At 41.8% G+C, this 27,243-nt stretch overlaps 1 protein-coding gene across 9 annotated transcripts in view; it reads left to right on the top strand.

Moving 5' to 3' along the window:
* The window catches only part of Map4k3 (mitogen-activated protein kinase kinase kinase kinase 3), a 157,088-nt gene that overhangs the window by 126,437 nt on the left and 3,408 nt on the right, over positions 1–27,243 (top strand). For 5 of the 9 annotated variants that reach the window (XR_012908771.1, XM_075955681.1, XM_075955680.1 and 2 more), the window contains 13 exons: positions 417–576; positions 1,824–1,936; positions 2,768–2,809; positions 4,338–4,422; positions 6,169–6,248; positions 9,369–9,429; positions 9,508–9,625; positions 12,701–12,759; positions 14,621–14,724; positions 17,887–18,058; positions 24,273–24,341; positions 24,416–24,508; positions 26,126–26,196. Coding sequence is in view for 8 of the 9 variants with exons in the window: in XM_075955681.1 (XP_075811796.1) it covers positions 417–576; positions 1,824–1,936; positions 2,768–2,809; positions 4,338–4,422; positions 6,169–6,248; positions 9,369–9,429; positions 9,508–9,625; positions 12,701–12,759; positions 14,621–14,724; positions 17,887–18,058; positions 24,273–24,341; positions 24,416–24,508; positions 26,126–26,196 (1,227 nt within the window). In the remaining variant the exon portion in view is untranslated. Of the gene's footprint in view, positions 1–416; positions 577–1,823; positions 1,937–2,767; positions 2,810–4,337; positions 4,423–6,168; positions 6,249–9,368; positions 9,430–9,507; positions 9,626–12,700; positions 12,760–14,620; positions 14,725–17,886; positions 18,059–22,542; positions 22,633–24,272; positions 24,342–24,415; positions 24,509–26,125; positions 26,197–27,243 lie in introns of all 9 variants that reach the window. The other 4 variants (XM_075955677.1, XM_075955676.1, XM_075955675.1 and 1 more) reach the window with 1 other exon arrangement.

Raw genomic sequence — 27,243 nt, 5'->3', positions numbered from 1 at the left:
GCCGTCTTCTGTCGTTCCTAATCTGAAAGATTATATTTTAACATCAGACATTCTGAGCTGTCTGAAGGACAGATTAGATTAACCCAACAAGTATTGATTAACTTCAGCACTTAAAAGAGATGCAGTTGAGTTGGAGTATAATCACAAAGACAGAATAGTTTTACTTAGGAAGGTTTATAAGACACTAATAGAAGGGAATAGAAACCAATTCATATTGCTCCTCCCTCAGCTGCGAAATTCAGCACATATTAGTGTACCTTTTCAGGATAATTTTTAAGTAATGAAATAGCCTGAATCTTAAATACCATCGACACTTCTCTAATAAACACAGTTTGGAAGTCTCTGGTATGCAATAATATTTACCTCAGGAGTAATCTTATGTTTAATCACTGTTTTCCTTTTCTATGTGATTTCAGCCTAAATCCATCTTCATACCACAGGATACGCATTCTGCTGAAGATGGTAATCAAGGAACAATCAAGAGATGTCCCTCATCAGGGAGCCCAGCAAAGCCATCCCATGTTCCACCTAGACCACCTCCCCCCAGATTACCCCCACAGAAGCCTGCTGCTTTAGGTGAGGGTAGAGGACAGACTTCAGTCTGTTACAGGTGTTCATTCTAGAAGTGAAGGGACTGTCCAAGAAATGACTGAAGTTCCCGTGTGGGGCGATGGCAAGAGCAGTGGCTGTTAGATCTGTTTTCTGCCTTCTGCTTCCCGTGCAGAGTGCTTTCAGGGACACGGTCCCTTGTGAGCCAGCCTGGGACATTTACCCCTATTTTTTTTGTTGTTGTTATGTTCATGTGTGTGTTTGCCTGAAGGTATGTGTGAGTTTCACATGCATGCCTGGTGCCAACAGAGGCCAGAAGGGGGTGTCAGATCCGGGGAACTGGAGTTAGACAGTTGTGAGCCACCATACAGGTGCTGAAACGTGAACCTGGGTCCTTTGCAGCACAGGAGGTGCTCTTAGCACTGAACCATCTCTACAGAAGGGGGTGTCAGATCCGGGGAACTGGAGTTAGACAGTTGTGAGCCACCACACAGGTGCTGAAACGTGAACCTGGGTCCTTTGCAGCACAGGAGGTGCTCTTAGCACTGAACCATCTCTACAGAAGGGGGTGTCAGATCCCGGGAACTGGAGTTAGACAGTTGTGAGCCACCGTACAGGTGCTGAAACGTGAACCTGGGTCCTTTGCAGCACAGGAGGTGCTCTTAGCACTGAACCATCTCTACAGCTCCAGCCCATTAGCATTCCCACCTTTGGAGACTGCTCTGTCTGTTTCATCATTAGCCACAGCACCAAGTCGCAATCAGACTTTGAAGAAACAAGGAAATGTGTTTGGCTGTAGGCTGCTTCTGTCTTAGGAAAGATAAAGGTGTTTGTCTTTGACTCCTTAATTATTCTTAATCACTTTTAGAAAAGCAATTGGTGTTTATAGGTATTGTATAAATTAGCACTAGAAGGTACTGTTTCATCACTGTGAAGTGTCCTCTGTTGTTCAGAGGAGCCCTTTAAATGGGCTGTTACCATTTCTTGGTAACTATATGTAATATGAATTGTCCACTCCTTGAAAGTAATTTCAAATTTACAGTGTTTCTCTTTTAATAAAAATAAATGTTTACTCAGATAATACCTGAATTTAAATTTGCCTAAAATGTCAGAAGTAGGTTGAACAGGAAGAACGTATATAACAGCCCAGCAATGAGTGTTCTGAATGGGAGATCTCAAACACAGGATGAGTCTCCTATTTAATAATTGTCTCAATGAAATATTTCATTAAGAAACAGCCCTTTCACAATATATCTAAACATATCTTATTGAAGGAAATGGAGTGAGCTCCTTCCAGCTAAATGGTGAACGAGACGGATCGTTATATCAGCAACAGAGTGAGCATAGAGGCACCAACCTCTCCAGAAAAGAGAAGAAGGATGTCCCAGTAAGTGCTGGTGTCTGCACACTCACACTTGTGTCCTTTCTCACTGTGTAACAAGTGTCACACTTACAAGGACTAAAACCATAGGATCTGTGTATTCCATAATTACTATAGTAATATTTTAGTCTATGGATTATTGTGATAGTATTTTATTTAATCATAAAGGTACCTTTGTAAAGGTAAACTGACATGATCTTTTTAAAACCTGTCCATTTTTATTTAGCACATTATAAATCATGGTTTTTATGTAAGTCTAACCCAGTGGTTCTCAACCTTCCTAATGCTGTGACCCTTTAATACAGTTCCTCATGTTGTAGTGACTTCAACCATAACATTATTTTCATTGCTACCTCATAATTGTAATTTGCTACTGTTATGAATCATAACATAACTATCTGTATTTTCTGATGGTCTTAGACAACCCTGTGAAAGGGGCTTTTGACCTCCAAAGGGTCACGACCCACAGGTTGAGAACTGCTGGTTTAACCCTTTACAGTGACTGTTGGCTAAGAGCTGGCTGTCCTCCCTGGAGAGAACTGACTCTGAACTCTAGCCTTTGTTGGCGGAGTGCCTGGCATGTGAGAGAAGAAAGACCGCCCAGAAAGCTAGGATATGTATAAGTATGTACAGTTACCTAGGGAAAGGATGTACACCAAACTGGTTTGGGGAGTTGTAAGTAACTGTGGAAAGAATATAGGAAAGTTAAGGATAGCTATTTTATTTTATAATGATATTACCGTTGTATATTTTAGTCAAAGAATAAGCTTGAAATACAGCATATTCCTGTCATAACAACAGCAAAAAGTAAAATAATAACACATATTCCTTTTCTAGAAGCCAATTAGTAATGGTCTTCCCCCAACACCTAAAGTGCATGTAAGTACTGAGTATCAAATAATTGATTTTTCAAACTAAATATAGCAAGAATTATTTTAGTGTATATCTTTGATTGTGTCTGCCTGCTTCCCACCCTCACCCCCAGTACTGACATTACAAGCAGGAGCCATCAAAATCATGCTCAATTTTTTTTTCAATTTAAAAAGAAAATTTTACATTTGTGTGTGTGTGTGTGTGTGTGTGTGTGTGTGTGTGTGTGTGTGTGTGTGTGAATGTGTGTGTGTGTGTGAATGTGTCTATGTGTATGTTTGTTTCACATATGTACATGTGTGGTTCTGTCATAGCACAGGTGTGGAAGTCAGAAGCCAACTTCCTAGAGTGAGTTTTCTTCTTCCACCACATAGATCTGGGAATAAATCTCAGGTCAAACTTGGACGCAAAGGCTTTTGCTTCCTGAGCCATCTTGCCTGTCCTCGGATTGGTCCTTTTAATGACTCTATATATTTTAACTCAACCTTGCATCTTAGTTTATAATATAAAATTCAATGATGACTTTTTTTTTCTTATTTTGAGACAGGGTTTCTCTGTGTAGCTCTGACTGCCCTGGAACTCACTCTGTAGACCAGACTAGTCTCAACTCACAGAGATCCTCCTGCCTCTGCCTCCTGAGTGCTGGGATTAAAGGTGTGCACCACGACACCCAGACTCAACGCTGACATTATTGTCAAGAGATCAAACAAGAACTGTAACATGAATCGGAGGCCTGCTTGTTTGTTGTTTGGGTTTTTGTCCCGCCCGGTACCCCACAACTGTTTAGCCCCAAAGAAAATCACGTATAGGTCTCCATAAATTATAAGCTGATTGGCCTATTAGCTCTAGCCTCTCATTGGCTAACTCTCACATCTTGATTAACCCATTTTTCTGATCTATGTTAGCCACGTGGCTCAGTACCTTTTTCAGTGGGGCAGATCATATCCTGCTGCTTTGGTGGTCTGGTCAGGAATGGGAGGAATCAACTTCCTCCTTCCCAGAATTCTCCTGTTCTCCTTGTATCATTTCTACTTCCTGTTTGGTTCTCCCCCCCACACCCCATATTTCCTGCCTGGCCAATCAGCATTTATTTAAAACATGATTGACAGAATACAGACAATTCTCCTGCACCAAAGAACATTTTCTTTGTTGAGATTATTATTTTCTTCTTAACTAAGAATATGATAGGAAATTCTGATTCTTAGTGGCAAATTATTTATTACACAGAATTGGTTATTGGTACTGATTTTATTGTGAAATGATAAAAGAAATATGGGATTTTTTTTTTGTCCAGCAAAATTGTTCCCAGAAAAGTTTGTATAATACTATCAAAAAGTCTGTTGTGGATATCCAGAAGAAATGATTCAGTCAGCTAGGTGGATGGCTGACTTGACACTTTTATTTCTGTAAAGTGAGGGTGATGGTAATTTAGTTTGTCCCCTGTGGTCTCCCATATTAAAACAAAATAGTTATGCCTCGTATGTTCTATTAGGACCATTGTTTGTCACCACCATGTTGATGAGTCCTTATTTTGCAGATGGGAGCGTGTTTTTCGAAGGTGTTTAATGGCTGTCCCTTGAAAATCCACTGTGCCACATCCTGGATAAACCCAGACACGAGAGGTAGTACTGCAGTCTCCTCCGTCTCTGTCTGGCCTTCAGCAGAGCTCGGACAGTTTCATTCGATTGTTTTCTCTAAGAGTTTTGCTGTTTGTGTAGACTTAAGGTGGATATATTTGTCTGTGCTATTGCTATGGTTTGAGGTCGCAGGTGACTCACTGGAGCTGCTTGGCGGTCACAGCATCAGATCTCCCTTATTTCCTGCAGAAATGTTTCTTCCTCCCCTGCCCAGGGTGTTTTTTTCACAGAGCCACAACTGAAGTGACTTAGATCCTAAACACCCAGAATTACGTGACTGTTTGAGAGGGGCTCTCAATTGTAAAAGGGATCATATTCAGAGCAGTTGGGGTGTAAGTTAAGGGCGGGGTTTATTTCTGCCACCCAGCAGCCCTCGTTAGCTGTGTAAAATACCCAGAGTCACCTGGGAGCATTCTTAGATGAGTGTGTGTAAGAAGACAAATATGTACGCATCCTTCTAAACCCCAAGATCAGTCTTCACGTACACTCGGCTGTGCTGCTCCCAGGCAGCTGGTGCAAGAGTGCTTGGTTTGAGCCACTGCTTTCTGACTGCATGTTCTGGGTTGTTCTTAGACTACTTCTGCTCAGCCCAAAGAAGATCATACTGTATTGCTTTTAATATCTTCAAAACAATTAAATAGGACGTTGGCTAAGTTTCTCTTACCGTCTAAAACAGTAGTTCTCAACTTGTGGGTCACAACCCCCGTGGAGGTCACATTTCAGCTGTTTGTATTACAATTTATAACAGTAGCAAAATTACAGTTATGAAGTAGTAACAAACTAAATTTGTGGTCGGGGATCACCACAACATGAGGAACTGCATTAAAGGGCCCCAACATTAGGAAGGTTGAGAACCACTGCTGTACCCAGGTTTTAATTAAATTTTTAGCAAGCAATAATTAGGACATGGGTTGGGTTAGGTGGGTTTGGTTTGGTTTTAGACCAAGCTGTTAGCCCAGGCTGACCTCAGACCTCCTATCTAGTCAGTGATGACCATGGACTTCTGGCTCATTTGTCTCCACCTCCTAAGTCTGTGGTTACATGCCTATGCCACCAAGTCCGGTTTGTGTGCTGCTGAATCAAACCCAGGGCCTTACCCATACTAAACAGGCACTCTACCTACTGTGCTACATCCTCAGTATCTGCTTTATTTTGTTATTTCCTCTGCCTTTCCAGGCCCAGGATCCTGTGTTTTTTATGTTAGGGCTTACGAGAGAGAGCCAGGGCCTGGACTGGGCTTTTGAAGCCTCAGAGTCTACCTCCCAGTCACTTACTTCCTCCACGGCCATGCCTCCTAGTCCACTCCCTGGTGACTGAGTGTTCAAGTAGATGGGCCTCTGGGGCCGTTCCTACTCAAACCACCACATGTGTAAAGATCATTTTTAATCTGAGCTAGTTCTTAGTTTTCACCCTGTTATTTGCACATGATCCTCTCTTTAGGGAACTCTAGAGAAAGTAGCTGCAGACTCTGCCAGTCAGTCCCTCCCTCTGGTGAGTGAGGAGTCTAACAGGCTCCTCTTTATGTCTCCCTCATACAGTACTTTCCTCACTGCGCTGAGACTAACATTTATATATAACTTAGTTTATGAGTATCTAATTTCTTCTCTGTATTAAAACTTGAAAATTATAGTCTTTTTCAGAGGTAACACATATTTACTAAATTTTAGATACTATAACCCTTTTAAAGTATCTTGTTTATTGAAATCAGCTATGAAATGTCTGTTATTTCAGATCAGTACTTAATATTTGGTGCTGAAGAGGGCATTTATACCCTTAATCTCAACGAACTTCATGAAACATCAATGGAACAGGTAGGCTACCTTCTGTATTTTTCTTGTTAATTAAGTAGATATTAGAAATAAGTTTCAGTTATAGTTGACACTCCTTTTATTCATAAAACATTCTATGAGCTTTCGTTTACTACGTACTGAAGACAGAGCTCCAGGCTTGGCTCCTGCCCCTGGGAAGTTTACACTTACATGCAAGACAGATCCCAGTACTCCCACCTTGACATCACTCTAGGAATGAGCACAGGAGAGAGGCAGTGAATGTCACCAGTTCCTCCTGTGAGAGCTGGGTGGACCTTTGATGAAGCTGTAAAGTAGTGTGGGTGGGGAGGAGTGTTCTAGACTGTGAGTCTAGAACAGTGACAACAAACTCTCAAACCCCAGCTAGTGGCCAGACCTGTGCTTTGGAAATGTGAGATTGTGGTCAAAGATGAAAGACCTGTTAAGTCTGGGCAAAGGTTGGGAGAAATGACTCAGTGGTTAAGAGCACTTGCTACACAGACCTCCTATGGCTAGCCTGGGCTGCAAGCTAGACTAGACTTCACACCCTAACTCTCCACCTTAGGCGTCCCTGGAGAAGTCTTTAGCATAGAGAAAGACAGGTTCTGTGTGCAGGCTCATGAGAGGCCCCTATCAGAACGGCACGTGACAGTGCGGTTTTAGAGAAGTAAGAGGGAGAGGAGCGAGGACATCAGTCTCACATGTTTTAGTGTCATGAATTCACTATACAGAAAATGGAGGAAAATCTGCAAATAGTAATAAACTATTCAAAACTAAACATTGCCGTCTTTCTCACATTTCTTTTTCTTTTTTGTGGCGCTAGGACCAAACCTCCAAGGGTTTGCACATCTTAGGCAAAGGCTCAACCACTGAGCTATATACCCATCCCCCCTGAACCATTTAATTTTTTAAAAAAGATTTATTTGTTTATTTACTATGTGTACTGTGTTCCGTCTGCATATGTGCCTGTAGGCCAGAAGAGGGCACCAGACCTCATTACAGATGGTTGTGAACCACCATGTGGCTGCTGGGAATTGAGTTCAGGACCTCTGGAAGGCAGTCAGTGCTCTTAACTGCTGAGCCATTTCTCCAGCTCAGACCTACCTTTTAAATTTTTTTAAAAACTTTATGAGTGTGGGCATCTTGGCATGGATGTGTATCTGTGCACCACGTGTGTGCCTAGGGCCCAAAGAGGCCAAAAGAGGGTGTTGATGCCTTAGAACTGAAGCTATAAACAGTTGTGAGCTGCTGTGTGAGAACTGAGAATTGAGCCCAGGTCCTCCACAAGAGCAGGCCATGCTCTTAACCAGTGAGCTATCTCTCCAGCCCCACATGCTCTATCTATCTTCCACATAAGAATACAAAGACTAGCTGGGCAGTGGTGGGTCACACCTTTAATCCCAGCACTCAGGTGGCAGAGGCAAGCGGATCTCTGAGTTCTAGGCCAGCCTGGTCTACAGAGTGAGTTCTAGGACAGCTTGAGCTATACAGAGAAGCCCTGTCTCAGGGGGTGGGGGGGATGCAAAGACTAAAATAAGTTTACTGAAGTCACATAGTCATCAAGAAAGTGTGAATCTAAGCAAAATATTGAACCTGCTCTTCTTAAGTGTTATGTTCTTTCATTAAACTGATTATTCTATCCAGAACCTAACTTACTAAAGGAAGCATTGATCATGTGGAAAACCTTTAGATTTTTTTTAAGGTAGTTTAAAAAAAACTCCAAAATGAAATCCAACACTCAAAGCTAGGTATAAATGCCCCACACCCATGCTGAAATGTAAAAGGCTTTATGTCTTGTCCTGGCACTTTCTATACGATTATATTAGTAGTTAGAAAATGTCGTCCTATGTTTGGCACTTAGGAAGGACTTCTAAGTATGTATTTGTGTAAAAATTGCCATAGGTCAACACTGATTAAATAAAAGTCAGTGTCCTATGGTCTAGAATAAGTTATTGCCCTTTCTCTGCCTCTTGTTCTCAGTGTGATGAGTAAACTCCCCCTTGAGGTACAGTGTTTTAGTGAAAAGCATAGAGTAGAAAATATGTGTTAAAATTGGGATTTAAGACATAGTTAGCTATAGGTACATGGTCCATATTTTTTAATGTTTGACTGGAGAGTATTTCAAGAATGCACTTCCCAAATAAGTGAAATGCAAGCTTTCTGCTTTATTTATTTAAATTGTATTAATAAGGGATTTGCTTTGCTTCTCCCTTCTGTTGTTCCACTTTCTTATGACTTTGTGTTCTAATGTAGTAATGTCCTTAGAGCCTTGATGTATTTCATCATCTCTCCATTCTTCCTATTCCCTACCCTCATCCCAGTCCGTTTTGGAAAGCCCTGTAGGAATTGCCCAGAGCAAGCCCAGCCAACAAGCTTGTTAAGTCAGGGTACCTAATTGCATACATGAGTGGCTGTCACAGTCTTCTTAGGTACTAAAAGTGTTCAGCCTACTGCTTTAGTAGGTGGGAATGAGGTCCGAGAGCTGGCATGTCTAACACGGGCCCAGGTCATGGTGATGCTGTGGTCCAGCAGCCACTGTGCAGACTGCTCACACTTGTTGGTGAAAAGTCTCTGTGAGACCAGCCGATTCTGCCTTTAAAGCATACTGATTCGCTTTTCTTTGCCCCAATACTCAACTATCACCAAGGGTCCTGAGCTGTTCCCCAGTTCTCAAACACTGCGTGGACAGATGGATGCTCATATTTTCTCTCAGCTTCCACTTACCCCAGCCTTTGTAGTTTGCAAATTTTCATCATGGTCGCTTGCAGCCTTTCTCCTGTACAAAACTAATTTTCAGTGCCTCTTGTTCTACATTATGTTACTTTTCTTCTATATCATTCATACATTTCAGTACTTGATAAGTACATTTTAAGAATAGTTCACAGGAGAGACTTAAGCATTTAACACAGGTCCAAAAGAAAGGAATAGATGGTATTTAAAATGTTTTTATTCTCTTTGGGTTTACATAGTCCCTCATTACAGAATGACGAGTTAATCATGCTGTGTTCAAACTTAGATTGTTTGCCGTTAGCTTTCTTTGCTGTCCTGTGAGCACACTTTAAAGGCCTGAGAACTGCCCTTGACATTCAGCTCGCACAGCACCATGTACATGTATGTAACTCTGTAAACTTTGTGTGTTGGCAGCTGTTCCCTCGCAGGTGTACATGGTTATACGTGATGAACAATTGCTTACTATCAATATCTGGTAAGTCTGGCTTTTATGCATCTTAACCAATCCTTGATGCCTGTTATTCGCTCTTACGTTGTGTTTATTTCTTCACAGGTAAAGCTTCTCAGCTTTATTCCCATAATTTACCAGGGCTTTTTGATTATGCAAGACAGATGCAAAAGTTACCTGTAGCAATTCCAGCACATAAACTCCCCGATAGAATACTGCCAAGGTAACTGTTGAGTTGTGTTTCTGTCCTTAGAGATCTCATGCTTAAAACCTTTCTTCTGTAGAAGGAGAAGGCTTGAGCTAATAGAAATTTTTCATTAAAAAATCATGTTGTGGTGTACGTTCACAAGGGCTTATTTATCATATTTTTGTTCTAAAATTGTTGTAATTTGTGCTTTCTAATTACATGAACATTTTCTTCCTGAATTTTTGTCTTTTCTGCAAAAATAAAACTAATTTTTTTTTTTTTGGTTTTTTTGAGACAGGGTTTCTCTGTGGTTTTGGAGCCTGTCCTGGAACTAGCTCTGTAGACCAGGCTGGTCTCGAACTCCCAGAGATCCGCCTGCCTCTGCCTCCCGAGTGCTGGGATTAAAGGCGTGCGCCACCACCGCCCGGCAAAACTAATTTTTTATGTAATCATACATTACGTACATTGCCTTTGCTCTTAATATGTTTGTGTTAACTTACATAAAGTGACTTTTTTTCAAAGTACAGTTTCTAAGCCTGGAAAATCAAAATGATTATTGAATTAATGTTTTTTGCATTTGGAGAATAATTGGAGGTGAGGAGTTTTGCTTTTGTACTTTCTGCATTTTTAATCATGCTGAGCTCTCGTTTTTATTGTAATAGTGGTCCTCATTTGTTTCTTGAATGGCCTTTTAAGTCAAACTGTAATATAGCCAGTCTTCTTTTGCAAGACTCATTGTAAAACCAATGTTAAGAACCCTTAGTTTCCAGGTTCCTTGAAGCTCTGTTGTTAACTTCTGAGTTTACAGTGTGGACAGATGTCTTTTTAAAGACTTTATTTAGTGTGCGAGTGTGCGTGCGTGCGTGTGTGCGTGTATGTACATGTACCTGCAAAGGCGTTGGATTCCCTAGAGCTGGAGTTACAAACAATTTGTGAGCTGCCCAGCATGGGTACTAGGAACTGTACTTGGGTCCTCCAGAAGAGTAGGAAGTGCCATTAACAGCTGAGCTGTTTCTCCGGTCCTGACAAGCTTATTTCTCCATAGCCTTCTGATGAAAGCTGTTTAAAACTTAGGCTTTTCTGTCTTGAAATAGATACATTAAATTTAATTAGGCATTTTCATGATTTTTCAGAATTGTGACTTGGGCTTCAGTTAATATAGTAACAGCTATATTTGTAATTTTTTCTTTTTCTTTTTTTAGTTTTTCGAGACAGGATTTCTCTGTAGCTTTGGAGCCTGTCCTGGAACTTGCTCTTGTAGACCAGGCTGGCCTTGAACTCACAAAGATCTGTGTGCCTCTGCCTCCCGAGTGCTGGGATTAAAGGCGTGTGCTACCACTGCCTGGCTTATAATTTTTCTTTTAACTATCACTTTGTGCTGCTGTTTGTCTACTTAACTATTATAGTGCCTTTTCATCTAGCTGTGTTTACTTTTTCCAATTTTTACTGACTGTAAATGAAGTGTCTCCATGCACAGATGAGACACTATACATGAATAAGATACTGCCTCTTCCTTTAAGAACTTTCCATGGAAGATTAACCCCTCTCTTTGCAGTTGACCTCTAACTTACTGCTTTAGGAATTTTGTTATAATTAATTTGCAGCATCAGAAATACCTACAGATATTTCCTTCCTTTCTCACCTTCGTTATCTAGGAACCAGTTACCATAACGCATGCCTGAAACCCAACCCTTAGTAGATAAAGGCAGAATGATCAGGAGGTAAAGGCTAGTATTAGTTACATGGTGAGTTGGAAGTCAGCTAAGGCTATAAGACTGTGTCTTAATGGGTAGGTAGTTGGAAAAATGGCTTGGGTCCCCCAGGGGTGGGGGTGTTAAGAACATGTAGTGCTCTTGCAGAGAATCCAAGTTTATTTCCCATTGGGCAATTCACAACCACTTGTAACTCTAGCTCCTGGGGTCTGACACCTTTCGTGACTTTTGCAAGCCCCTGAACTCACATACAATTTTTAAAATGAAATAAAACTAGTCTCAGCATTTGGGAGGCAATGGCAAGCGTATCTCTTCTAGTTCGAGGACAGCCTGGTCTACAAGAGTTAGTTCCAGGACAGGCTCCAAAAGCCACAGAGAAACCCCATCTCGAAAAAAGTTAAAATGCAGTTTTAAGATGTAGTGGGAAGCTGAGCAGGGGTGGCACACACCTTCAGTCCCAGCACTTGGGAGGCAGAGGCAGGCGGATCTTAGTGAGCTTCAGGCCAGCCTGCTCTACAGAGTGAGTTTCAGGACAGGCTCCAAAACAGAGAAACCCTGTCTTGAAAAACAAACAAACAAAATTAAGACTTATTTTTATTTGTGTGTGAGTGTGTGTGCATGCATCTGAATGCAGGTACCCACAGGTGCCAGAAGAGGGTGTCAAATCCCCTGGAGCTGGAGTTTCAGGCAGTTGTGAACCACCTGGTATGGGTTTTGGGATTGGAACTCAGGTCCTGGAATAGCAATGCATGCTCTTAATTGTTGAGCCATCAGCCCAATAAGACAACTTTTACATAACGTAATTCATTGATGTGCTGCAAATACGTCTCCTGGTGTTTGACTTCTCTCCACTTTGTCACTGGTGCTTTCTGGTGAACCAGGCTCCTGATGCAGCAGTTTAAGACTGGAACGCTCATGTGTGTGTGTTGTATTGTAGTCTATTGGTTTTACATTTTTAAAAACCCTAGGGTCATATTCTTCTGTATTCAAACTACTCCATGGTTTTGTTTTGTTTAAACTTAAAAGTTTAATCCTTTTGGAATTAATGGGAGGCCCTGAGAAAAGGATCTAATGTATTTTAACCTTCTACCTATATTATTTACTTATTTATTGTGTGTGGTGTGTGTGGTGTGGTGTCATGCGTGCATACCACAGCATGCTGAGGAAATTAGATGACAGCCGTCCACTACTAGGGTTCCAGGGATTAAACTCCAGTCATCAGGTTTGATAGCAGAGTCCTTTCTTTCCCCCACTGGCCTGTTTGGCCAGCCCCTGTAGTCTTACTTTAATGGAGAATCCCCAGAACTAATGTCTAGCTCTTGCTTTCCCCGCTGGTCTTTAACATCATTATTGCAATGTATATTTGCCGCCTGCTAACATATTCTCCATTCAAATTTAGGAAATTTGCTGTATCAGCAAAAATCCCCGAAACCAAGTGGTGTCAGAAGTGCTGTGTGGGTAAGTAGACTCCTGCTTGGCGGAGCATAGTGGAACCCTGCGGGGCTCATGTCCTATAGGGCATAGCTTTAGCTCCCCTCGGCCCTGAAGTAAAGCAGCATTCTTGGCCTTTCTGTGTCTGTGTAAGCTAAGACAAGTACAGCACCTACATAGCAGGTGCTTAGCAAACTTTGTTGGTTGTTGTGATGGATGGAGTTGGTGGGGTGACTTACACAGAAAACAAGCGTGTCATGTTCCCTGTGAGTGGATAATTACCGTTCACTCCCTGGCTCAGCTTGTACTCATGCCTGTACTGGTGAACCATGTGTTCATGATATGAAGACTGTAGTTCCCCTGTGCACACACTTCTGAACTAAATTGCTCCCGCACCCTTATAACAACTCGTTTTCTTATTGCACATAACAACAAGAAAGGCCAAATGGTTTCCACCCCTTAAGGCACGACTGCTGTAAGAGGGAAGTGGCATTCTGTCATTACAGTGCCAGGTGTGGGAAGGCTACGAAAGGCTACTGGCCTGGGCCTCAGAAGAATTAACTGAGGAGCTGACGAGGACACTTTGAACAGCGTGGCATAAATATGAGATGCAGTGAATACCAGCACTTCCATGCTAAGTGCCGAATACCCACCTTAGCCGGATTCTTACGAACAGAAGAGGACCAGTGCAGACATGAACTCTTACTATACACTAACACGTACAAACTGAGCTAGACAGGAGCAGTGCAGACAGACAAGATGGGGAAGACTCTGGAGGCTGAGGCCTCAGGTTCAGAGGCTGGGCAGAAAGCTCAGAAGAAATAAGAGCAACTGCTGGACCAGAGCCAGTGACAGGGTTGCTGTGTGGACTTGGTTCCTTGAGTGGCAACTAACCCATCACTCAACTGACTTGGCTCTGTGTGAGGAGAGAGACCAGATTTTTGTTGTCCCTGATTTTCTATCTGGGCTTTCTGCTGGCGTTAGCTGGGTACTGTTGCCCCTCAGTTCCTCTGCCATTTAGCCTATATGAAGTTAATGGATTTGGTCCTTTATACAGTTTTCGTAAAATCCCTTATTTCCATGTATTTAACTATATCTTAAATGTAAGAAAAGCTCAAAACCCTGAGGCAGTTCTGTTTTATTATTTGTAAGCTTTTTTATTATAAAATGTGATTAGTTGTTATGCTTTTTAGTGACCATAGAAGGGGTCTAACAAAAAAAGGGGATAAGTAAATATTTTGTTTTTTAGAAACCGAGCATTTTAGCCTCTGTACATCAGTGTCAAAAGCACCCTGTGAGCCACCTGGGTTTGAATAGCCTCTCTTTTTTTAGTTTTTCGAGACAGGGTTTCTCTATGGCTTTGGAGCCTGTCCTGGAACTAGCTCTGTAGACCAGGCTGGTCTCGAACTCACAGAGATCCGCCTGCCTCTGCCTCCAGAGTGCTGGGATTAAAGGCGTGCGCCACCATCGCCCGGCGAATAGCCTCTCATTTGACAGCTTCTCCCCAGGTTCACGATGGTCCATTTGAATATCCTATCATTTGATAACTTCTCCCCCAAATTTACGTTGCTCCATTTGAATAGCCTCTCATTTGACAGCTTCTCCCCAAGTTCACATTGGACCTTTCTTCAGTATGGTGCAGCCTCAGCTGGCTTCCCTGCACTGCTCACATGACACCACCTGTGCACGTAGCCGGCAGTCCTTCACGTGCTGGGTCTCCCGAGACAGTAGTTCTCATTCCCTTCTATGTAATTAGGGACAAACAGGCAGCCTGCTTTTGAGCTCTTGGTAATCTTTTTTTTATAAGGGGGAAGAAGGGAAGCATATAACTATTATTGTAAGGATTTTATATACTAAGAAAACTGATGTTACTTTTTTGCCTTTTCAGTAAGAAATCCTTACACGGGCCATAAATACCTGTGCGGGGCACTTCAGACTAGCATTGTTCTATTGGAATGGGTAGAGCCAATGCAGAAATTTATGTTAATTAAGGTAAGCATTAGTGGTATCCTTAGTATGAGCTTTTCTGTTCTTTAAGATAAGACTTTTTTTTTTCAGGTAATTCTCAATTCTGGTAATTTTTGGGTTGCGTGGTAGATTTAAAAGCTACATTGTTGGCCACATGTAAGTTGTACAAGAACCCAGAGAGATAGGGTATAGCAGTGAGGGACTGGAAGAAGTCCAGCCTTCCCTTGACCTCAGGAGAACTTGGGGCTTTTGTTTAAGTTTCTATAGGATCTTTCACTAAAAGTTCATCTTTGAAATACTTTCAAGAAGGTGTAATTGGTTGTGACAGTGATGCCTGTATCCTAGCACATGGGAGATGGAGGCAAGAGGGTCAGGATTGCAAGGCCAGTCTGGGGTAATGAGACCCTGTCTCAGAACAAACAAAAGGGGGGGGTCTTTTTATAGTATAAAAGTTACGCCAAGTAAAGTTTTCAGTTGTTTTATTTGCTCTTGTGTGGTCGTATTTCATGAGCATTTGGTCCTTGTGGATAATCAGAGTCAGATAGCTGGAGTCACAGAGTCCTGGGTACTGGCTTCTGTCACCTGAAGTCTACAGACAGCAGTGGCCAGCTTTAGTTCTCACATGAATATTACTCTCTGGTTTCATTGATGTTAAAGAAAAATTAAAAACCTTTTGCAGTAGTAATTCCAAAAATAATCTCACTGCAATAGAAATTATTTAAATTGAAGCCTAAGGGAAAGTAGCCTTATTAATTTCCTGGAGCATACAGCCTATTTGAGGCAAAATTGTATATGTTGTTTTTTTCTTCAGCCTTTCTTTTATCTTGCCTAGTTTGAAAAAGTATTTCCTAGGTGGAGGAGGAATGCTGGTACAGTTTGGTTTTTCCTATCTCCCTCCCTCACTCTGCTTCAACTACTCCCTTCCTTCCTTCACTCTTTGCCTCTGTACAACGAAAGCACTTTCAGCGTATCGGTTACCCACACACACTTGAGCATGGATGACATCCGTGGGTTGCTTTCTGTTGTGTTAGACCATTTCCCCATTAAAGGAGCTAGGAAGTGCAGGAGGGTCTGGGGACATGGTTCAGTGAATAAGAGTTCCTGCTGTTCATGCATGAGGCCCTCAGTGAGGCTCCTCATTTAAAAAAAAAGGGGGGGGTATAAGCCAACTATGTCTCCAGTGCGTGAATGGTGTAGAGAGGAATCTCTGGGGCTGCTGGCCAGTCTGCCTGTCAGAGAAATAGCAAATTCCAGGGTCAGTGAGAGACCCTATCTCAAAGGAATAAGGAATCAAATGGTGGAGAAGACACCTGATATCCTCCTCTGGCCTACACACACACACATAACACACATGACATAGACACACAACACCCACACACATACAACACACAAAGCATGCAGTAGGGAACATGTGCTCTAAGACACAGCAAGTTACAGGTTTCCCCTCAGTGGCTTTTCTGACTGACTGGTGAAGCCTGTGGCTAGCTCTCCTAGACGAGGTCAGTGTACACTGACCTTTCCTGCAGGACTGCCTTGCACCCTTTTCCTAACATTTCTATGTCTGCTGTGTGACTTCTATACACTGTACATTTTGATATTTATTTTTCTCAATGTTGTTATGCTGTGACTGTCTATTAGATAGATGCATTAAATTTGCTTTCTATGTCCTTCCCCTTGGTGGTGTTTCTGGCAATATTTGCATCATTGGGCTGTGTTTTTGAGTGTTTTTTTGTTTTATCATAAATAAGGTTAAATTAGAGATCTTCCCAGCAACACTCTCTCACTCTAAAGACCTTGTTTGCTAGAGTAAGTCAGGTGCAGGGCCCAGGTCTAAGTCAGGAATCCATGCTGCTAGCGACGTATGCACTTAGCCTGATTATTACAGGGAGTCAAAACAGTTGGCTTCTTACATGCTCAGAAAAAAAAGACAGAGAGCGCGAGAGACCCAGAAATATCATTTTCTTGCTACATTTGTAGTCTTAGCCACATCTGGATGTTTTTTAATGTCTTTAAATTACCTGATGATAAATATGGAAGAATTGGCTGAAGATGGTCATTAGGAGCACGTTCTACCCTTAGAGAGGACGTGAGTTCAGTTTTCAAAACCCGTATCAGGTGGTTAGCACCTCCTGTAACTCCAGCTCCATGGGCTCCAACATCTTTCTGTGCCTCCTGAGCTACCTGTACACACATACAAACACATCATTAAAAATTAAATGTTTTAAAAATAAGACAGTTTTAGGTTTGGAACGTTGAATCGGTGGTTATTCTTCCAGAGGACGCAGACCGTTCACAACCATCCGTAACTCCGGTTTAGGAGACCTCACACTCTCTGCTGGCCTCAGTGTTCTATCCCTGCTGTTGCTCGCAGCCAATTGGATGTTTTCTAGCTCTTCTAAACAGCTGCCATGAACACTCTGGTGTAGTCTCCTGAGAATGCCGACCTTGTTCTGTAGATCCACTCAAGTATTGAGTCTTAACACAAGTGTTCAACATTGGTAGACAGCGTATCTAGCCAAAGTGACTGTCCCAGTATCTGTCCCCACTGCCCTTCACTTGCCTATCATTCTTTTTGTTGTTCTTTATTTTAGTTATTCTGGTGGATATGGACATATTTTGTTGTTTTGTCTCTGATTATTAATGAAGTTAGTGGGGGTTTTTTTTACTATTTTCAGATTTCCAAACTGGGAATGTGTTTGTTTTCTTTATAGCAACATAAAAATAAATTTAAAAAAAATAAATAAATAAATTTAAAGTTATATAAATTTATATAAAGTTAGAGTGGCATTGTATCAAAGTTAATGTATTGATGAAATCCCCTGAGATGGGAGGCTAGATTTCTCTTCTCGTTCACGTGTGGGCTGGTATTTCTCGTCTTCCTCCATGTTTGCTCATGGTAAGAAAAGCAACCGAGTATAACTGACGTTAGTCACTCGGCTCCTGAGCTTCGTTTTCTCACTCACAAGAGAGATGAGATAGATTTCTTTCTAGCACTAGTATCCAAATACTGTGTGATTTCAAGTTAATGTTAGTAAAGATACTTTGTACTTCAGATTTATCTGCACACTTTGGGTTTCTGGAGCAAGAAGCAGTCTTGAGAGCAGAAATCCCTTCAGATCTCTCACTGCTGCTCCTGGAGGATGTGGCCTTGGTCCCTCTGCTCAACCTGTGTGTGTGTCTCTCCAGCACATAGACTTTCCGATGCCGTGTCCACTCCAGATGTTTGAGATGTTGGTGGTCCCTGAACAGGAGTACCCTCTGGTTTGTGTTGGGGTCAGCAGAGGACGAGACTTCAACCAAGTGGTTCGATTTGAGACTGTCAATCCAAATTCTACCTCGTCGTGGTTTACAGAATCAGGTTTGTGATCGTTGTGTAATTAGTAAAGCCACTGCATTGGTTGTTTTAAAGGCAATAAGTGTTCTGTATTTCCCAGCAAGCAGAAACTGCATAAAAAGCCAGTCTTAAATAACTCTATTAGTAAACAAGAAGAGATAACATGCTCTACACTTGAGTTAGTGTGTTCAACACATTTTAAACAATTTGATTGAAAAACAGATATATAGAAAGTATATACAGTGTTTAAGTGTGGAAATGAGTTTCATGTGTGAATCTGTTATATGTCTTGATTATTTGTACATTATTGTGGCCAAATACATACCAAGAATAACTTAAAATTCATTTTGGCTCATGACTTCAAAATGCTTCAGCCACCATGGCAGGGAAGCAGAGCAGTTCTTGACACCGGGAGCATGTGATGAGCCCCCATTCAGATCATGACAGACCAGAAGTCAGAGAACAAGACGTGAGGTAGGAGATAGGCTATTATCTTGAGAGCCCTGTCCCTGTTGGTGAACTTCCATCAGCAAGACCCTCCTTCCTAAGGATCCCACAGCTTCTCAAAATAGCACCACTAACCAATCAGGAGCAAGAATAAAACATGAGGGGCCAGCAAGGAGGCTTGGTGGGTAAAGGTGCTTGCTGCCAGATGTGCTGACCAGAGTTCTGTTCCGGGGACCCACATTGCAGAGGATGTGCTGACCAGAGTTCTATTCCGAGGACCCACATTGCAGAGCACTGAGGCCTACAGGTTGTCCTCTGGTCTCCACACACACGAGTAAAATGTAAAATGAAAGGTTTAAGACCTATACCAATTGAAAACATTTCAGATTCAGACCATAACCATATATATTTGTTAAGTGTTTTTCATAGAAGCACTCATGTCTTAGCATAAAATGAGGTAGATACCAGTGTGGTCATCTGATTTTTGAATAGTACAGCTGTGCTGTGTGAACTCCTTCAGCCAGTAGCCTTTAAGATACTGGCCTGCTCTGGGCATGGCCATATGTACTGAATACACAGATATAAAAACGTGTGCAGCTCCTTGGCTGCTGGATCCGGGTCCTGTTCCCTTGTGCAGAGGATTGCTGATCTGTGAGTATGCCTCTAAATAAGAAAACTTTATTATACTCCATTCTGAGGTAGTGTGGGACTATTTTATTATAATCAGCAACATCTGGCACCAAAAAAAAAAAAAAAAAAAAACGGTGGAATCAGGGAGATGCCATGTAGCTGCCAAAGGAGAAAAACACCCTTACCAACAACAAGCCTCGTGGTAAAATACAAAATAATAAAAATGGATTACTTTAAGATGTAAGAGTTAGTTAATAAGAAACCTGAGCTAATAGGCTGAGCAGTGTTTTAATTAATACAGTTTCTGCCCTGGGTCTGGGCAGCCAGGAAACACCAAGTGGTCTCTGTCTACACAGCTGTCGCTTCTGTAGGCTGCTGGTGTGGCAGGGTAAAAGAGTGCACAGTTAGTGCACAGCACACACAGAGCTTGGTGTCTTGGTGGCTGCAGAGAAGGCACAGCAATGAAGAGCATGGACTGCTCTTGCAGGGGACCCAAGCTTGGGTCCCAGCACCCGTGTCAGACAGCTCACAACCACCTGCAACTCCAGCTCTAGGGGATCTGACACCTTCCAACCTCCGAGGGAACCTGCATTCATGTGTACATCTTTACACATAAATGCATAATTAAAAATAAAATCTTAAAACACACACACACAAAGCCTGGAGGCTAATCCCAACCACTCTCTCTCCCCCTCAAAATCTAGAAATGACACACATTTCTAATCATTTTACTTTTAAAAGGCTATATTAGTATTTCCAACTGAATCATGTTTCTCAGAAAACCAAGTAACAGCTTGATATATGAGCAAATCGTCTTCATATTTTGTAGTGCTTTCCGTCTCTTTTCACACTAATTTCTAGAGTTTTATGTAACTCAGTTGTTTGGTGTTACTATTCACAAGAAGACCGAGTCCTTGTGACGACCGTAGTAATGAAGCAGCCATTCACAGCTGCCAGAGCCAAGCACGGAGTGCACACCGAGAGTCCCAGCACTTAGGAGGCTGAGTCAGAGAAACAGCTACCCTGGGCTATATAACCAGAACTTAGTCTCAAAAAGAAATACTTTAAAAAATATAGACATTTATTAACACTTACATTTTCAAGTATCTAAATATAAATTTTACCTTTTTAGTTGCACCGCATCACTTGAGTAAGGGTGTCAGTAGAGTAGTTAGCAAAGGCCAGTGCTTCCCAGTGTGAGCTCCATCAGTGTACTCCGAGGCCCCAGCTCCAGACTGCGTCGTTTGGTAAACCACAGTCGGTGCTGGTGATATGAAAGGAGATCACTGTGCTTTTTTTTTTTAAGATTTATTTTTACTTTTTTTTTTAATTTATTGAGCTCTACATTTTTCTCTGTTCCTCTCCTCCCCCCCCCCTTTAATTCTCCCCCAAGCTCCTCATGCTCCCAATTTACTCAGGAGATATTGTCTTTTTATACTTTTCTACTTCCCATGTAGATTAGATCTATGTAAGTATCTCTTAGTGTCTGCATTGTTGTCTAAATTCTCTGGGATTGTGGTTTGTAGGCTGGCTTTCTTTGCTTTATGTTTAAAAACCACCTATGAGTGAGTACATGTGATAATTGTCTTTCTGTGTCTGGGTTACCTCACTCAAAATAATGTTTTCTAGCTCCATCCATTTTCCTGCAAAATTCAAGCTGTCGTTATTTTTTTCTGCTGTGTAGTACTCCATTGTGCAAATGTACCACATTTTTCTTATCCATTCTTCAATCAAGGGGCATTTAGGTTGTTTCTAGGTTCTGGCTATGACAAACAAAGCTGCTATAATCATAGTTGAGCACATGTCCTTGTTGAGCATCCTTTGGATATATACCCAAAAGTGATATTACTGGGTCTTGAGGAAGGTTGTTCCTGAGAATTCGCCACGCTGACATCCAAAGGGGTTGTACTAGCTTGCATTCCCACCAGCAATGCAGAAGTGTTCCCTTTCCCCACAACCTCTCCAGCATAAGCTGTCATCAGTGTTTTTGATTTTCGCCATTCTTACAGGTGTAAGATGGAATCTCATAGTTGTTTTGATTTGTATTTCTCTGATGACTAAGGATGTTGAACATTTCCTTAAGTGTCTTTCAGCCATTTTAGATTCCTCTGTTGAGAGTTCTCTGTTTAGGTCTGTACTCCATTTTTTTATTGGATTATGTGATCTTTTGGTGTCCAATTTTTTGAGTTCTTTGTGTATTTTGGAGATCAGACCTCTGTCTGATGTGGGGTTAGTGAAGATCTTTTCCCATTCTGTAGGCTGTCGTTTTATCTTGTTGACCGTGTCCTTTGCTCTACAGAAGCTTTTCAGTTTCAGGAGATCCTATTTATTAATTGTTTCTCTCAGTGTCTGTGCTGCTGGGGTTCTATTTAGGAAGTGGTTCCCTTGTGCCAATGCGTTCAAGTGTACTTCCCACTTTCTCTTCTATAAGGTTCAGTGTGGCTGGCTTTATGTTGAGGTCTTTGATCCATTTGGACTTGAGTTTTGTGCATGGTGATAGGTATGGGTCTATTTTCATTTTCTACATGTTGATATCCAGTTATGCCAGCACCACTTGTTAAATATGCTTTATTTTTTTCCATTTGATATTTTTTGCTCCTTTGTCAAAGATCAAGTGTTCGAAGATGTGTGGATTGATATCCTGGTCTTCTATTCAGTTCTATTGGTCCTCCTGCCCTTCCACAGGTTCTGGGTTCTATTCACAGCACCCACATGGTAGCTCACAGCTATCTGTAACTCCAGTTCCAGGGGCTCTTATGGCCTCCTAAGAAACAGGTAGTGAAGTGATACACAGACAGACATACAGACCAAACACCCATAACTCATAAATAATAAATGTCTTTAAATTCATGTGTATGCAAGCCTCAGACTGATAGAAAAGACAAGACAGTCGATGCCTTGGAAAGACAGCTGCATATCTTGAGTACAGGTGTCTCCTATAGTTGGTATTCTTGTGCTCAGCGTCTGCTGCATACCCTGAGTACAGGTGTCTCCTATAGTTGGTATTCTTGTGCTCAGCGTCTTTAATGAAACTTTAAATGATTTAAAGCTCAGATATGTATATAAGTTAATGACTGTCTCTGAAGTATTTGTGAGGATGTTTAAAAATTATTCCTATATAATTATTTCTTCAAATATTAAATGTGTATCGCCAAGTTGCTGAACAGGCACTTCCTCTATGGCAACTTACCCTAATTACCTTAGCAAATATTAAGTCTGATTAGTCCTTTTGCAGAAGTTTGATTATAGTTTGAAATTCATATTGTACTGTAGCAAAATAAAAGACATACAACATTAATTTTTTGGTAAATAAACCAGATTGAACTCTCACACTTTAAAAAAATTACCTTTAAATGTCTTATCTTTAGTTTTTAAACAACCTATTGATGGTGAAAGCCCCTTTTACTTTTTTCTTTCTAAAAATACTATAGAGCCAAGTGCGATGGTACACACCTGTAATCCCAGCACTTCGGAGGTGGAGGCAGGAAGATCAGGAGTTCGAGACCAATCTCAGCTACATAGTGAGTTCAAGGCCAGTCTTGACTACATGAGACCCTCTCCCCAAAACCACAGCAACACACACACACTGCTATGGAATGTTGTGCTGTACAATAGAGAATGGACACCTCAAAGGGGAAATGTGAAAGAAAGGTTTCTAGTAAGCTTTGTTAGGCAGAAGAAAGAGTAAGAGGTACTGGTGACTCACACCTGTGAGCCCAGCACTTAGGAGCCTGAGACAGGAAGATTACAAGTCAGCCGGGGCTAGGAGAGAGACAGTCTGTCAGAACTGGATAGGAATGGGGGTTAAGAAGGAGAAATGGGGAGAAGGAACAAAAGACACAGCAGACAGACATACACATACACACACGAATTGAGGGAACTTTTATACTCACAACATATGAAGCCAAGGTGTTAAACGACACACTGAACTCAAAACCTTTCTTCACAGAGACTTGTGGAAGGAAGCTGTATGTAACATAGCCCTTTGCAGTATTTTAAGATTTGTCTTTGGTTCTCCCAAAGTCTGTTATGATCTCCATTATCCACTGTCTTCCCTGTGAGACAGCTGGGGCACACCTGCTTTCAAGTTTCATCTTTATTTCACAGGAAAAGATTGCTGGGTGAGAAATATTTTGCTGCCAGTCAGTTTCACTAATGTCTTAGTTCTTAGAGTGTTTTAATTGTAAACGCAATCTAATTGTTAGACAAAAGGCTCATTTCCTACAAATGACTTTAACTCCCTTCCAAGAAACTTCACTTGCTTTTATCTGAAGGATTTTTATAAATACAGAAAGTATCTCTCAGCGTTCACAAGATAAAGATAGAGGAAATAATTTAGGTTCTTAACTTCTATTGCCCATCCATCACACTCCAGTTTCTCAGAAATCTTGAAAGCGTTGTTCAGGCATCAGTGTTTCCTAAAGAAAATCCGGGGCCTGGGAGATGGCTCCGTGGATGCAGTGCTGCTGGGGCAAGCATGAGGAACTGAGTTTGATCCCCAATACCGCTTGTTGCGCATCTGTAACCTAGTGCTGGGGACAGAGTCAGGAGGACTCCACAGCCAGCCAGTTTAACTGAAACAAAAAGTTCCAGGTTCAATGAGAGGCCCTGTCTCAAAAGAAAAGAATTGTAGAAGACACCCAGTGTTGAACTCTAGCCTACACACAGAGCACAGCCAAACACAAAACACACAATCGTCTACACACCCCACAAACACATTAGGAGCTTCTGAAAAAAACCTCAGTATTTTAACTTACTTACAGTTAAAAAGTAGTTTAACCCTCCAATTCTTTTATTTAATATACATTGATTACATGAGCTAGGTGCTTGCATCTCGTGATTGTTCAAAGCACAGCCCAGATGGTCTGAGTTTAAAGTCAGAAATTGGCCAGAACTGTAATATACAAGATGAGACTCCTTGTTTTAAATGTAAATATAAATAATGCCCTCATCACTGGTAGAACCGACAGGAGCCAGCTCTGCTGTGCCCGTTGTCCACATTGCCTTCAGAACACAGTGGTCCAGGGCAACCACTGTGCGTGCCCTGCAAGAAATGCCCATCCATTTAAAGTGCAGCCGTCCGCAGTTCTTTTTTTAAGAAAGAAGACATTGTAAATTTTGTGGTTTTCTATGACTTTATCTGGCTGTATTTGTGTTGTAGATACCCCACAGACAAACGTCACTCATGTGACCCAGCTGGAGAGAGACACCATCCTCGTGTGCTTGGATTGTAAGTTTCCGTTTGCATCTTCTTTGGTAACATTCCTCTCTTTATACTCTTGAGTGACTTCGGTTTTTCTCTAGGTTGTATAAAAATAGTGAATCTCCAAGGAAGATTGAAATCCAGCAGGAAATTATCATCAGAACTCACCTTCGATTTCCAGATAGAATCCATAGGTGAGTCGTTGCTTTGTTTTTCTTTGCATTGACAACTATTTAAAATGATCTGTCTGATAGTTACAGATGTTGTAAATATACATTGCTAAGGCCTTTTTCATTTGGGTATAATATGAAGTCACTGTCAGGCTCCTACATCCTCTAAGTCTGTGAGGTAGTCACATGCGCTGTAATGTGTTCTTCCTCACAGCTGTGGCATTCACAAAAGAAAGTTAAACAGCATTTCTTATAACATGTTTATGAGTTTACATTTCCTCCAGAATCCTGTAGATTCCCTATAAGTGCTCTAAAATTTGGCACTCGGTACATCCTCTGTGGTTTTGCCATTATTGCCTGATGTTCAGAGGACTTTGGTATATAAAAATTCTTCTCCTGAGAGTAGTGATGCATCCATGTATCCCTAGGATGCAAGAGGCTGAGACAGAAAGAATGTGAGTTCATGGCCAGCCTGGGCTACATAGCAAGTTCCAGTTCAGCCTCAAAAACCTAGCAAGACCCTGTCTCAAAAGACAAACAAAACTTAGTTCTTGCCATTTTCTCATGATTGGTTGTATTCTCTGGAAGGGATTTCTGGCAATACCAGATTTTAAAGCGCTGAGAAAGTAAAACAGAAATGATCGTGAAGTGTGGTTCTGAAGAGAAGAATAATTAGCACTTACTGTGTCCAGCTTGGGGGTTTGGGGTTTGGGGTTTTTAAGTATTTTACCAATAAAATAGTTTTTTTCATGAACATACATTGGCAGAGGGGGAGGCCAAGAGCAAACAGTTTGTTTGTCAACACAGATACAAACAGGAAGAAGAATGGTACAAAGAGAAGGACCAGAGTGTTGTGTGTCAGTGGAAAAATGATGCCAGCACCATTGATTTTCTGCAGGAAACAAATCGGATTTCCTTCTCACAGTTACACTATATCAAAGATGTAAATATGGAACTGAAAGATAGAAATACATAGAACTGATAGGTAGAAACAATAAAACTGAAATTTGCCTTATTTATGTCTGTGCCCTATGAGCTGTTCCTAATGCTATGGTTCAGAAAATATTGTGCAGGTTTTCAAAAGCAGGCACAAGAATGAGGAGTGTGCCATCGTTTATGACAAATGGATGGCAGTTGGAAACTTCAACATAAAATTATCTTGACAGCGTAGAACTAGTAATGCAAACAGATGTGAGAATGATGCATACACAATTGACTGCAGTGCTGTCCGAGAGAGGAAGGCAGGCCGAATGAGATCTGGGTTGAGTTGAGGGGGTCCAGGTGTTGTCTTTGTTTGAAGCAAAGGGAAATGTGGTCGAATATTTAGATCTGATAATTGGGAAGAGTATGCATATGGCTTCTCTACTGTTGCCTGTACTTTTCTGTGTGTTCATATGTTTTGTTTTTATTTACTTTACCAAAACAAATGTCTAGTGCATATTTTCAGTAAGTTTTTTCATACCAAAAAGATGAATGCATCCTGTATATTAATGTTTTAAATCCCAGAGGTAAAGATGCCATTTCTGAGCATACTGAGATTAGCAATGGGACCATTGCTGTGCGGGATGGGCAGCCATGAAGGGATGCTTGTCCCTGAACTTCTGTACTATTAGCAGTGACTGAGTTGTTCTTGCCTTCTAGTTTGTCTACAAGACAGTGTGCTCGCTTTCTGGAAACACGGGATGCAGGGTAGAAGTTTTAGATCTAATGAGGTAAGCCATCCTCTTTGAAGTGTGTTCACTAAGTTGTCGTCAGGAGCCAGACGTCTGAGTGTTAGGAGGCTTGGGCTGGAGGATCATTTGAATTAAAAGTTCAGATCCAATCTAAGCTACATAGTGAGACCTGTCTCCTTTTGTTGTTGCTCTTTTAATTGAAAATAGATTCCTTTCTCATACAGTCCATCCCAACCACAGTTTCCCCTCTCTCTATTTCTCCCAGCTCCCCTCCTCCCCTCTCCCCCAGATTCACTTCCCCTCTGTTTCCTTTTCAGAAAAGCCTCCCAAAGTTGACAGGCAAACAGGACAAAACAAGATACAATAAGATTAGGCACATGCCCTCGGATCGAGGTGGACAAGGCCACCCAGTGGAGTTAGAAAGTCAGAGACACACCCACTCCCACTGTCAGGTGTCCCACAGAACAAGCTAACAGCCTTAACACAGACACAGAGGACCTGGCCAGGACCCCGTGCTTGCCGTTTCAGTCCCTGGGAGCCCGTATGAGCCCTGCTGAGTTGGTTCTGAGGGCCATGCTCCGATGCCCTCCATCCCCTCTGACTCCTACAGTCTCTCCTCCCTCTCTTCCAAGGGCTTCCCCAGTCTCCTGAGAGGAGAGACCGATGGAGACCTCCAACTCTCTCCACATAATGTCTGGCTGTGAATCCTTAAAACAAATTAGATGACACAAAATCTGTGTCAAGCAATTCTTTCAACTGTACCAAGTTCCTGAGTGATCCCTGCCGTGCTCTGTGTGCTGGCTGTGTTTAGTGCGGTGCTGAGAGCAGCGGCACTGTCTCCTCTCCGTCAGCCACACAGCTTCATCCGTCCTTCCTGCTTCCACTAACCGCCTCAGATGCGAGTCAGCTGACTCCTTCACCTCCCAGACACACGTCAACAGCAGTGACCCCGCAAGCCTTGAGGAGCAACCTTGCCTCCTGACCCTGCTGCCTTTGTTCATGTGACATGATTGATGGTTGTCCCCTTTGCATGAGCGCTTTTTGCTGTACCGAAATAACTCTTAAAACATATGACGTACTTAATTC

The sequence above is a fragment of the Microtus pennsylvanicus genome, chromosome 21 (genome assembly GCF_037038515.1).
Source record: "Microtus pennsylvanicus isolate mMicPen1 chromosome 21, mMicPen1.hap1, whole genome shotgun sequence".
Lineage (NCBI taxonomy): Eukaryota > Metazoa > Chordata > Mammalia > Rodentia > Cricetidae > Microtus > Microtus pennsylvanicus.
This window is presented reverse-complemented; position numbering and strand designations above follow the sequence as displayed.